The sequence below is a fragment of the Pimephales promelas genome, chromosome 10, assembly GCF_988280905.1.
Source record: "Pimephales promelas chromosome 10, fPimPro1.hap1.1, whole genome shotgun sequence".
Taxonomy (NCBI): Eukaryota; Metazoa; Chordata; class Actinopteri; order Cypriniformes; family Leuciscidae; genus Pimephales; species Pimephales promelas.
Genome location: NC_142778.1, coordinates 29,267,498 through 29,281,924, shown reverse-complemented (window position 1 = coordinate 29,281,924; position 14,427 = coordinate 29,267,498). Strand labels below are relative to the sequence as shown.

Genomic DNA, 14,427 nt, shown 5'->3' with positions numbered 1-14,427 from the left:
TTATACAGTATATATATATATATATATTACATTTATCACAAAAGAATGTATTAATTATGAAGCAGTAAGGTGAGAAAGCTAGAGAATAGCTTGAAGAGCTGTAGTTGGGAGATATAAAGGAAAAGAATGGCTACAGAACAGAGGAGTAAAGCATATAAAGACATATATATATATATTGACATACATACGTACATATCATCCTTGCTTGTAGAGAGGAGTTTATTTCAGCATCATATAAAATCAACAATAATGATAAATAATGTTAAAGCAAACACAGCTCTGGTATCGGAAAAGTATCGGTATCGGCCGATATCCAAAGTCAGGTATCGGGATCGGATCGGAAGTGAAAAAATGTGGATCGGTGCATCCCTAATATATATATATTACATTTATCACAAAAGAATGCATTAATTATGAAGCAGTAAGGTGAGAAAGTTAAGAGAATAGCTTGAAGAGCTGTAGTTGGGAGATATAAAGGAAAAGAATGGCTACAGAACAGAGGAGTAAAGCATATAAAGACATGCCCAAGGACAGACAAGCTGAGAGCTTTGTTTTATCAAAAGAGAGAAAGAGAGGGATGTGTGAGACTGGAATTAAATGGTCACTTTCAATAAAACCTGTGCTTGTGTCTAATAGTAGGAGGAAGAGAAAGAGACAAAATAACCAGGAGAGATATAGACTGAGAAAGCAAAGAACGTGTACGTGCAATATTAGCAGCTCCAGGGGCTCTAGACTGAAGGATCCTATAACACCGAGTGTCCTGTAGAAACCCGTGTGCAGGCATGTGCACTCGTGTGTCCACTTAACATGTAAAGTGTGGTGGAAAGTGATGGTCTATGATGGTACTTGCTCTTCACTCATTAATTTGGCTGCTGGTCCCCCTGGCATTTCTCTGCTATAGAAAAGTCTCATATGCAGACAGTCACTTCTTCTCTTTCTTCTCCCACGCTATGCTCAAAAGCCCCTCTTTTTGTCACTGTTAGGCTTTCAGGGCACTCTTCTATTAACATTCATTGCTGACAATAAAGAAAATGCAGGACTTTTTTTCCGCCCAGCAGAAGCTCAAACAGGCTCACCCCTGCTTTGATGTGCGTTGTCTTAATCGCACATCCTTGTTGCCCCCCACCCGGACACCTCTCTGTTCTGCCACAGAGGTGGAGCACTTATGATGCCTGTCCCTGAAGTTTAGACCTGGTCTAATTCAAAGACCTGGGACTAATTCCATTTTAATGGGCCGTGCCACTCGCTCAGAAAAGTCTCTGTCAAAGAAAATTGCAAATGAGGTTCCTGAGCTTTCAGCTTGAAAGGATGTGTGTGAGAAAATGTGTGCACATCATTTCTCCCTTCTATGCCATCTTGCTTATGGAGTGAGAAATGTATAGATGCTAATTTATTTAAGTTGTATTATTAAAGCAGTAAGTCACTGGAAGCTGAGCATTACACTGATTTTATTAAAGGTAAATGGTGTAGGGCATAACCGTGGTCAAATCATTGTAGTGCTGATTGCTTTTATAATGGCAGCGGCGACACAATTGTTTAATAAATATATCTATTTATAGTTAGGAATTTTAATAGTAACACTATTTTAATAAACACTAGTTCTGCCAATTGCCCCTTTACTAAGCTCTGCTCCATGTGGTTACTGCTAACTTAGAAAGTGGTAGAAATGAATGAGATGTAATGAACTGATATTAATTTTGACATCAATTGTAACGTGGTTAAAACTGCAAATCAGTCTTTATATATATATGTATGTATATATATATATATATATATATATATATATATATATATATATACACACATACCCTCACCTAAAGGATTATTAGGAACACCTGTTCAATTTCAGAAGACCCCACCGGGTAACACTCATCTCCACTACAAATAAGAAAAAGAGACTACAATTTGCAAGAGCTCACCAAAATTGGACAGTTGAAGACTGGGAAAATGTTGCCTGGTCTGATGAGTCTTGATATCTGTTGAGACATTCAGATGGTAGAGTCAGAATTTGGCGTAAACAGAATGAGAACATGGATCCATCATACCTTGTTACCACTGTGCAGGCTGGTGTGGTGGTGTAATGGTGTGGGGGATGTTTTCTTGGCACACTTTAGGGCCTTTAGTGCCAATTGGACATCGTTTAAATGCCACGGCCTACCTGAGCATTGTTTCTGACCATGTCCATCCCTTTATGGCCACCATGTACCCATCCTCTGATGGCTACATATATATATATATATATACACACAATATTAGGAACACCAAACTAATACTGTGTTATATATATAATTTTATAATAATATATGGTTTAATCTGATTAGTAAAGGCAACTAAATATATTTATAATATAAATCTATTAGAATAAAAATTTTCTTTGCAGTAACATTTATATATTTTATTCAAATAAATATTGTTCTTTATATACACACACACTGGTGTTCATATAACTGAAATATTTGTTTATTCTGGGTATATTATCTGTGATAGGATTCTATTTATTGAAGATCAGTGTACTTTATTATATATTTTGTCATATACAGTATATTCATATTTTATAAATTTGTATTGTTTATTATTATTATCACACAGTATCACACATAGTGTGTATTTACCTTTTTTTTCTTACTATGGCAGCTCTTTGGTAAGCTTGTGAGAGTGTGTGTTTATTGTTATTGTTATTTTTTTGTGTTGTAACCCCAATATGACCAGATAATGTCATTACATTACAACACTTTGAAACAATATAGTAGGTCTCTTCTTTATATATTTGTGCGTGTGAACTTGAGCATGTCCCTAGTGGAAATCTATCCACAAACCATGCTGAAAGAGAATGGGAGAGGAGGACCAACCACTCGAGGGACTTGGCCCTGTTAATGAACACTCTACACTGGCAGGGAGGCCCAGTCTGATCAAAAATGCATGCAGAGCACAGCACAGAGCGGGCCAGTGCTGCGGCCAAGAGATGCCTGAACCTACACACACCCCAAATCTTTTGAAACCAGGACTTTGCTCTCAGAGAAGACTGCTTGGTGCTCTGTTGCGATCCCAATAGAATATGTTATACTAGCTTACTACAAAAGCAGTGGCCTCAAGGTTCAGGCATTCACCCCTCATACATGGTTTGACTCTTTTTCAAGCAAGCATCTGATTTATTATGTTTTTGTTTATGTCACTTGTCTGCATCCATCCCCACTTCGTTTTTTTTTCTGCTGTAATAGAAAATAGGAAAGCACTTGGACAACAAGCTCTAATGCTTCGCTCATTCTTTTAACAGGCATCCACTGTGACAGCATCTGTCCTCAAGGCTTCTGGGGGCCTAACTGCTCCATGACCTGCTCGTGCCAGAACGGAGGCTCCTGCTCTCCTGAAGACGGAACCTGCGTGTGCGCTCCTGGCTACCGAGGGACTTCCTGCAAGAGAAGTAAGCTTCCTTTCTCCTTCCTGTCACCTTCTCAAAGCTTGTCGCACAAGTGTTTGATTCGAACACACTTCAAACAAGACGATAAACAACTAGTGGGGTCACAACTGTTACATCCAGACGGTGACCCTCTGGGAGTGGAGTGGGGACGCTTGAAGAGGGATGCACTTAGGGAGGAGTCATGAACAAATCTTTAATCACACACATCTTAATCACTTCAGCCCTGGATCGCTGTAGAGATGCAGTGTCCATGTGGGGCTCTCATCAGCCTCTCCATGAGGAGGAGTGTTTACTCAGCCTCTCGGGGGTCGTCTTCGTCTCGCTCTTGCTGTCTCTCTTTACCACAGATAAGGCGACTGATTGCTTGTCATTTTCAAAGATTGAAAACAAAATACTACAGCAGTTAGTCTGTATGGCAGGAGGCAGGGGAATTTCATATCTATCATTCATCCATTCCATTTTTACTTCTAATAAAAATTGCTTTTTTACATTTTTAAGACGTCCAACATGTACAGTACTAACATGATGTATACTTTTAGATGGACTAATACAACCTAAATTATATATTATTTCACAATTTCGTCTACCCATTCAGGCTTGATAGTTAATGGTAAACAAACATGGCTCGCTGTCCTCGAAGGAGTCTCGTCCTCGAGGCTCGGCTTGGGCTCTTATCTCAACCCTCCTGTAATTGTACTGTGTAGAGGAACAATTATAGAAATAGAGGAGGGGATGGGGAGGTGGAGGGATGCTGGAAGAATTGTCACTGCATGGGATGGCGTAATGACTGCTGCTCCCGTCCGCTCGTAATGATGATTGACATGAGGACTGAATGATTAGCCTCCTCCCAAACCTATGTTTGGAACTTTATTTATATTATAGTAATGAGAATGGGATTTTATGCATTATCCAATGCTTTTAGTAAACAACATCAGTAAACTAATTCTTACAATTTATCATGTATTTATTTATTTTTTTTGAAGAATGATGAGAGTGTCTGGGAATGTTTCGTGAGATTCGCCCTGTAAGGAGTTGTGAGTGCAGGTGTGTGTGTTCAAAGATTACAGAGTAAAGGGAAAGGGAATGTGATTAATCTTCACCACACTGTTCGTTGTTGTACAATTATCGTAATTACTAAAGCCCACCACCCATGGTGAAAAGGTCAGCACACACTACTCCTGCATTACACAAATCTACAGCAATTAAAGCAAATCAAGACTCTAATGAAGAAAAATGAACCACAGGAGCTCCCATCTTGGACAGAGCTGAGTGACAGAGACAGACTGAGCCCTCATGCTCTGTGAAACGATGAGCGGGACCGTGAGGCCGACAAAACCCCCTCATTATTTCTGCTTATGCTAGTTCAGGTGACAGTGCCTCCTTGACTTGGGGTTAAAAAATTGTACCTGGATGAACCTTTCAAATCTAAGTTGGCCATCGATGATAATACTGTTGTAATGGTTAAATGAAGAGCTCAATTATACACTACCTTTCAAAAGTTTGGGGTCGGTATGTTAAGAAGTCTCTTATTCTCAGTTTTCACCCAGCCTGCATTTACTTGATCAAAAATAGAGTACAAACAGTAATACTGTAAAATTGTATTAATAGAACTGTTATCACTGTGATGTCAATCATTACTCCAGTCTTTAGTGTCACATGATCCTTCAGAAATCATTTTAATATGCTGCTTTGCTGATCAAGTAACATGTATTATTATGATCAATCTGGAACACTGCTGTGCTGCTTAATATTTGTATGAAATATTAAGCACTAGTTTCTCAAAATCATTTGATGAATAGAAAGTTCAAAATAAAATATCTATTTAAAATAGAAATCTTTTTTAACATTATAAATGTCTTTGTTGTCACTTTTGATAAATTAAATGCATCCTTGCTGCTAAAATAAAGTAAAAAATCGTAGTTCTGTCATAGAAATAATAATAGTCATACTGAACTGATTCCAAACTTTTCATGGAATAATAATATTTTTACTGGGTAACAAGACAATTCTAATGGTTATATGTGCACTGTACCATTTTTTTCCCCCTGTATGTCCTTCTGATAATGCGAGTTTGTATTCATATTTTTCATTTGTGTCTAATCTCTATTTTGTCTTTCTTTGCCTTCCCACTAAATCTTTCCAACCTTTCTGCGTTGTTTCTCTCCTTCACAGTTTGCCCTCCTGGGTTCTATGGGCACCGCTGCAGCCAGTCATGCCCTCAGTGTGTGCACAGCACGGGGCCATGCCACCACATCACGGGTCACTGTGAGTGCCTGGCCGGCTTCTTCGGCTCACTTTGCAACCAAGGCAAGTAGCTCTTGTTGCTTTCCCTCAGTTTCTCTGCTTTCTCTCTCTATTTTCCTCATCCATGGACTCCCTCAGATCCTTGGAGGCTAGTTTTGCTTGCAGAGAGGTACGAGAGAAGTATTGTCACTTCTCTGTCTGACCAGTGCTGGGCATGTTACTTAAAGTAATTAGTTAAAGTTACTAGTTACTTCTCACAAATAGTAACTGAGTAAACTTGTGAGTAACTGAGTAACTTGTAAAAAAATAAATAAAAAGATATTGCGTTCTAAATTAGTACTGTATGCCAAAGTTTGTATGTTCTCACTCTAAATATCCAGGTGATTTGATCCCATAATACAAAAGATTATATGGAAATTTTAAGAAAACGAATCTAATCATTTAAATTATTTAAATTTTTAATACGTGGGTCGTTATAACTACTTTCTACTTTCGTTATAACTACTTTCTATATTACTTTCTCCCGACCGCAACATTTAAGTTTCGTCCCACTCCCGCCCGCAAAAAGACTGAGCTTTTTTAATTGAGTTTTTCGATTTTTTTTTTTTAATTTCAAGTCATTTCAAGTATATGCACAAGTCCGAGTCAAGTCTAAAGTCACAAGGAGCAAGTCTAAAGTCAAGTCGAGTCTTTTCAGAGATCTAGTCAAGTAAGTCTCAAGTCCAGAAAATTGCGACTCGAGTCTGACTTGAGTCAAGTCATATGACTCGAGTCTCCCACCACTGAACTATTGCGTTACTTAAAAAAAATTAAAAGTTAAATAGGCCTATGTCAAATAACTTGGATGCACCTAATACTAAATATGTAAAATTAATGAAATGGACACTATTGAATAAACTATTATTATTATAAAACATTGTACATTATCGTAATGTTGCTGTGGGACAATGTGAGAGACACCTATAAAATTCAATATATTATTTGAAATATTATCATTACTATAGTAGAACAATAAAACATAATTTTAGGTTTAGGTTTTGAACTTTTTATTTGTTTAAAAAAAAAAAACGAATTATGCTTAAATGTACCAAAAATGAATAAATAATAAAAAAAAAAAAATACAAACACTATTTGTTGTGAAAATTAAAATGATAAGAAGTTTAACAAGAAGTGCTCCCAGAACACGAATTCCCAAAACGTTCCCTACAGGTTATTTTTTAGATTTTATTTTTATAACCATGTAAATTAATTAAAACGTTGCAGATGATACTAATAGGCTACAGAGATTATTCTAATACTGACATTTGTCATTTATTTATAAACAGACTATATAATGCTTGGACACACTCGGTCTCTCTCGCGGCGTTCGCTTCGCTTTAGTCCAGTCCGGCGCCTCATAAACACACACACACACACACACACACCAGAGAAAAAACTTTGCAGGTCCTATGGCGGAGAGAGAGCCTATATTCGGATGGAAACCGCTTCAGTGAGCTCAATTAGGCTATAGTAACGCCACATTTTATTGTCATTAACGGAAACAGCGTTGTAACGGGGGAAACAGTAATGCCTTTTATTTATAACGCCGTTATTCCCATCACTGTGACTGACCACCTTACAGTATTGTTCTAATGGAAACACACTTTAACTGAATCAATACACCAAGGTATCCATTTCTCATGATTATGTGCCAGAAATAGACAGTTTTTGCAAAACTGTTGACACGTTATTGTTGCTTCCACATGATTTACAGTTCTGGTGGATTTTTTTACACAACTCTCAGGGGCCAATGTGGCTGTGTTTCCAGTCAGTTGACAGAACTGTCACTTACAATATGGTAATTATTATGTTTTAAAAACGGTTTTGTGTTTTGAACAGTGTCGTTGCAAATTCTGCTGTTTTAAACTTGTCACCAAGGTAACATTATCTAGTCGGCTGACATGGATTAACAAACGGTTTTGTTTAGATTGCTTGTAGCATCAGTAAATAGTCAAATTACAGCAATTTGTTTTGCAGCAAATAACAGAACATCTTTAAAGGTATTTTTAAAAACGCATTTAAAAATACATTGATTAAAATACAATTATTTTTTATCGTTAGTGAGAATTTTCAGCTGAGATTTACATGGTTTTCAATTATGCTTTTTCAAAATGTGAAAAAAAATCACGTAAGCAGGAAACACTTCTTGAGGCAATTTACACTAACTGTAATGACATCACTCCAAAGGTCTATTCTTTTAGTTGCTACTTCCCCTGCTGATGAACCACAGTGAACCAGAATCAATTATGTAGATAAAATAGTGCGGCACAATCGTGTACCTTAAAGTTGTCCTGTAAATGTATGTTTACATGCATTTTGATTGGTATGTAAAGATGGTCTTGTGGTTCTCTCTAGGATTATATACATAACTGTTACCTGTCACCCAAAATGTGTCACCTCGACCCATAGGGCACTTTGTGTGTGTGTGTTTGCGTGTGCACTGCCATTGGCAACGTGCCCATCTGCAGAACGCCACGCTGACTCTGCGCCTCCGCCATACTGAAAATAATTGGCATTATCACTGACACTCTGACAAATAACCTTCAGAGGAAATCTGAATATTGCTGAGCACATTCTTCTGAGCGAGACACAAAGACTGAAGAGTCAGGTCAATATCACTGGTTTCTGTTTTTGTTGAGCTTCTGTGGAAAACAAGAGATAGTGTAGAAACAATGATGTGTTAATTTCCACTAATATACTTCATTCTTCAAGATTTATGTCTAGGATGTCTACAATACCTGCAGAGAGCTATACATTAACATTCTTATTCATCACAATGGGAGTTTCGCTGCTTTGGCATAAAGCTAAAAAGTTTGAAATCCACCACCTTTGGTTAATGTCAAAACATCTACTGTAATATATTGCTATATCTGCAATATATATGTAAATATATATACACTACCGGTCAAGTTTTAGATCAGTAAGATTTTTTCTGTTTTTAAATGAAGTCTCTTCTGCTCACCAAGGCTGCTTTTTTTGATGAAAAAAAAAATGACAAACAGTAATATTGTGAAATATTATGATAATTTAAAATGACTGTTTTCTTAATTTAAATTAATAATTTAAAAAGCTGAATTTTCAACATCATTACTGTTGCTGATTACACATCAGTTTTCAGTGTTTTCAGAAATCATTCTAATATGCTGATTTTATGCTCAAAAACATAAATTATTATTTTCAATGTTAAAAACAGTCGTTTACCATTTCCGCCCCAAAATTCTATGATGAATAGAAAGTTCAAAAGAACAGCATTTATTTAAAATATAATGTAACGTTTGATCAATTTAACTCATCCTTGATGAATAAAAGTATTTTCTAATTTCTTTCCCCCAAAAATAAAAAAATAAATTCTTACTGAAACCAAACTTTTGAATGGTAGTGGTAAATGTTACAAAAGCTTTCCATTTCAGATCAATTCTGTTCTTTTGACCTTTCTATTCATCAAAGAATCCTGAAAAAAATGTAAAAAACTGTTTTCAACATGGATAATAATCATAAATGTTATTATAATAATTTCTGTAGGATCATGTGACACTGAAGACTGGAGTAATGATGCTGTAAATTCAGCTTTGATCACAGGAATAAATTACACTTCACTATATATTCACAGAAAACCGTTGTTTTAAATTGTAATAATATTTCAGAATATTACTGGGTTTTTTTTTTTTTGTATTTTTATCAAATTGGTGCCTTGGTGTATTTTTTATCAAATTGGTGCCTTGGTTTTTTGTATTTTTATCAAATTGCAGCCTTGGTGAGCAGAAGAGACTTCTTTTAAAAACATAAAAAATCTTACCGATCTAAAACTTTTGACCGGTAGTGTTTATATATGAAGAGTTCAGATGCAAAAGCCTCTAAATGCCATTTGAAATTTTCTTCTTTAATTATGATTTTTATCAAACTTGTATATTTAAGTTCAGTAATTTCACTTAAGTAATTTCACTCTTCATATAATGTCACCTTTTGAATGGCTGTCAATGGAAAAAGATGCTATGAAATTGTCAATATGAAATTAAATAACTTTTTTAGCAGAACCAAACCCTAAGCTCTTGATTTACTTGGATAATACGAAGGATGGACGAAGTTAGCTAAATTACGCTGCTCGCTGTCCTCGGTCACTAAAATAGCACTGTAAATATTTACTCCATGTCGACTTTTATACAGACAGTTATGGGTTTGTGAGTTAAGTTTTAGGTCAATGAGGCAGATTTCCAACTCAGAACTAATAAACCAAACCACAGCGCACCCAACTGAGACATTCAGATGAAATATAGATAGACCATCTCACAATAATTAACCAGTCTTTTCATGAATTAAGGAAAGGCTGCATGAATATATAGAATTCACTTTCATTGCTTTCAGAGCTGTCTCGTGAATAAATATTTAATATGTTAAAGCAGAAGAAGGAGAAGGTTCGAGAAAAGGCTTGTTTTAATTTGTCCAGATCATAATTACTGGAAGAAAGGCAGGCCTCGGGGGCAATCGTGGCTAGCCCACATACCTACTTTTTTGTAGTTTGGTCTATGCCGGCGTCCTCGTATGTCTTGAGCCCACGTTCACCCGTCTCAAAGCGAGCTAATGAACTTCGGCTAGTCACAGTTGGAATGAAACGGAGCCCGTGACATGAGGGGGTCGCTAACTAATAAGAGGAAGCTTTGAATTAGTTGAAAGAGTTTGCACAAAATGAGAAGTGTGTGGAAATATAATTATTAAAACTCAGTGGCTCAAAGATTTAGTCGCAGCTTCACCTCAATGGACAATTCATCTGGTTGGAACATCTGATTCCATTGTGCGGCGTATTCCAGCTCTCATGAGAAGCCGAAGACATGCATGAGAGGGAATTGGAGGTATCTCATTGTTTGTACCTTGCTGTGAACTCACCGAAACAAGAAGGGAGAGGGGTACAAAACATGATGGGCTTTGAACTCAACTGAAATTTATAATGGAGGCAAGTGTCAGAGTGTGGTGAAATGTTCGTTTTATTAAATATGTACACAAGCTCTAATTTTAATTTTGTAGTACAGCCGAGTGAAGCTGGCGAAGACGGATAATTGGACAGTGTGACAGAAGCACACGTTTGAAGGGTGATCGAGCTTTGAAATGCACGCAGACACACGACCTACAATCACTACTTCACGCGTCACTCTGGTTTATCATCAGTTACTACTCATCCAGCACTATTATAGCATGATGATCTGTGATCTACGAAAAGTTTGAAATGGGGAATTGCAAGATGTTACAGTAAAGTTTAAAGTTCAGAAAACTATAGTACTTCAGTACACTAAACAATTTAAACGACTTTTATTCAAGTCAAAAACATTGCATTACATCACTGGATCCACTGTTCAAAAGATTGTGGTCTGTAAGATTTCGTTTTTAAATGAGTGAATACTTTATTACTCAGCAAGGATGCATTAAAATGACATTTATAATGTTACAAAAGATTTCTAATTCAATTAATGCTGTTATTTTTTAAATTCTTGTTTTCCTGTTTCCACATACACATTCAGCAGAACGGTTTTCAACATTTAGAATAATAAGAAAAATGCCTTGAGCTCCAAATCAGTTCAATACAATTATTTTTGATGGACAAAAATGAACTTTGTCTTCTTGTGAATAAAAGAATATCTAATAATATTTCCCAATATTATTGTATTTTTAATCAAATACTTGTTCACAGCCATTTTGTCTTTTTCGAAACATGGTGCTGCAGTAGAGTTTAGGAAATAATCATTATTATTTTACATCATTTCAATAATTTTGCTTAGTGCCGCTGCTGACACACTTCACATCCTTCACATCACTGAGAAAGCAAAAGCTATTTCGGAAGGATCTGTAATTTGAATGTAAATATTTGACGCACAAAGATCAGTGTAAGGAGTAAAAACATTGTTAGAATCCTACAGATTTTCTGTGATTACCTGAAAGAACGACTCACAGGTTTAAGTGTTGTTTTATGTGTCTTTGTTTGTGTCCCATCAGTGTGTCCCAGTGGCAAATTCGGGAAAGCCTGTGCTGAGATCTGTCTGTGCACTAACAATGGAACCTGCAATCCCATTGACGGCTCCTGCCAGTGCTTCCCAGGTTGGACTGGAGACGACTGTTCACAGAGTATGAACCGATTTGTCTTTCTCTCTGCTTTTGTCTTCAGTTTCGCCTTCTTTATTTCTCCCACTCCCTGTGTATGGTCCGACTACTCTGTCCCATTCACTTTCATTCATTTCTCTCTCATGGACGTCTCATGTCATAGTGCCATGTAAATCATAACCACGTCCATTTTTCTTTGCCAAATGCCCCACAAGCACCGCTGATGGAGATCAACAATTTCCTCAATAAATTACTTGATAGCACACTCTCAATAATTCACACCGCACAAGAGAGCGGCAATATGAAATGGGGACGAGAGCAACAATGTCCCGGAGAATTTATGGCTTATTCGCTTTTCTCCCTCCCCTCTCGAGCTGTTAATCTAACGCTGTTTGCTGTAAGTGAAGGGGTGAGGATTGGCTGTGGGAAAAGTGAGGGATTTCAATTATTAATTCCAAACAGTGACATTTTCAGCTTTAAATTGACTAAAAGGTTTAACTTTATACTGTGGCTACGGCTCTCATTTGAATGTGATTTTCGTCTTTATTTTTGCAAAACATGCTAATTTTACATCAAATGCATCATTTTGTATAGCCCTGTAAATGTGCGTTAACACACGTGTTTTATATTCGAACACAATACACATCTGTATCTGACGGTGTCTCTGGCTCCGCAGTTTGTCCCATAGGCCAGTGGGGCCCTGACTGCTTGAACTCATGTAACTGTCACAACGGAGCCCAATGTAGTGCCTACGACGGAGAGTGCAGGTGCAGCCTGGGCTGGACCGGCCTCTACTGCACGCAGCGTGAGTCTCCCTCACACACAAATACACTCACATTCACTGTTATTACATGTACAATTAAACAAATCTCGAATATACACATATACACCAACACCCTCTCCCACACACTTCATGAACTTAAAGTGAGACAGTGACATCTGTTGGCAGTATTTCAGAAGTGCACCAGAGAGTGACGTCCTGATGCCACAGAGTGGTCTTTAATAATAAATGCACATTTTTTCATGTCAGTCATTTAACTCATTAAATGACCTTGCTCAAGGCTGAAATCAAAAACCATCAGCATCACGCCTGCTAAAATCCAAATCCATCTTTCATTCATTACGTCAATCATTTCATGATCACTCCTCTGCTGCCACTCTGTTTGAAAGTTTTTTTTTTTATAACGGCAGTGATATAAAGTCTTGAGGAGTGATGAAATCAGTTTGTGTTTTGCTGCAATGTTTGCTCCAGTAGGCTTGTTATCTAGCCGCACTGTCTTTGCATGCTTGTGTATTTATGTACTGTTCTTGTGTTTGTCTACGAATATTGCTATTCGTGTCCGAAGCTGTTGTGAAAGGTACACGTTACATGAATTCTGGTAATTTGCCAAATTCTAATGTTGCGGCTTCTCTTACACTCTGGGTTTCCTGTTTGCCGGCCCCATCAGAATACACCAACTGTGTGTTGTAGGTTAATATGATGTAGCAGGGTATCTCTTTCCTTCAGGCTGTCCCTCAGGGTTTTATGGGCGAGACTGTGCAGAGGTGTGCCGCTGTCAAAATGGAGCTGACTGTGATCATATCACTGGCCAGTGTGCCTGTCGGACTGGCTTTATTGGGACCAACTGTGAACAGAGTGAGTGTTGTGGCCTTTATGAATTGTGTGTTCTTGTGTTAGGGGGTCGGTTCGAAAGAGACCTTTAGCTGTGTGCGTGTGTTCCTCATCCACCATCTCAGGCAGTCCATCACAACATTTATCTGAGTGCTTGTTTTACACAGTTAAGCAGTGATGTTTAGTTAATGGTGTTCGTCTGTGTTTTTGTTCAGAGTGTCCTCCCGGGACATTTGGCTACGGCTGTCAGCAGCTGTGTGAATGTATGAACAACGCCACCTGTGACTATGTGACCGGAACGTGCTACTGCAGCCCGGGATACAAAGGAATCCGCTGTGACCAGGGTACCACTCTTTTTTGATGGAAAATTCCAAAATGCTATACTAAACGAAGGAACCGGGTAAAATCTAGAACACCTAGAACACACTAGCAACCACATTAACAACCAATTAGTCTGCAAAGAACACCCTAGCAACACACTAAACAACCAGTTAAACTCTTAGCAACAACACAGAACATCCTGGGAGCTACATATAAAAACACTGACAGTGTTTGGGAAAGTTACTTTTAAAAGTAATGTATTACAATATGGGCTATATGCACGCATAATTTCCGGGAATGCTATCATTTTTTTTTTTTTTGGCAAGATATACACCCCTAGTACTAGAAAAATCACGATAACAGTGCAGGGGTGGTAGCGAAATCACTTTTTCCAGCTCATGAAGTTACTAACCCCCTAAATAAATTCTGTTTTTGAAATCTGGTGTATATCTGGTTTAGGCACACGCTAGGGATTTTGTCAATATTCTATAATATGGTGCTTGGTATCGTTGGAAAGGGACATTTTAGGCTTTCATTTAAGCCCAGTATTGAATCTGTCTGACAAACACAGAGGTCACATGACTTCTTTAAACCAAAAATATCACACATTTTTACACAATTTCCTGCTAAACTGTATGCTTTCTTTTATCCATGTGTCATGAAAGAACACCAGCGACACAAAACTCTTCAACTTCAATACTCAAGG

The 14,427-nt window shown here is 37.5% G+C and overlaps 1 protein-coding gene across 3 annotated transcripts in view; it reads left to right on the top strand.

Annotated features, from left to right (window-relative positions):
* The window catches only part of megf11 (multiple EGF-like-domains 11), a 114,956-nt gene that overhangs the window by 90,521 nt on the left and 10,008 nt on the right, over positions 1–14,427 (top strand). The window contains exons 15-20 of one of the 3 annotated variants that reach the window (XM_089116424.1): positions 3,275–3,421; positions 5,591–5,725; positions 11,684–11,812; positions 12,465–12,593; positions 13,296–13,424; positions 13,616–13,744. In XM_089116424.1, the coding sequence (XP_088972550.1) occupies positions 3,275–3,421; positions 5,591–5,725; positions 11,684–11,812; positions 12,465–12,593; positions 13,296–13,424; positions 13,616–13,744 (798 nt within the window). The remainder of the gene's footprint in view (positions 1–3,274; positions 3,422–5,590; positions 5,726–11,683; positions 11,813–12,464; positions 12,594–13,295; positions 13,425–13,615; positions 13,745–14,427) is intronic. The other 2 variants (XM_089116426.1, XM_089116427.1) reach the window with 2 other exon arrangements.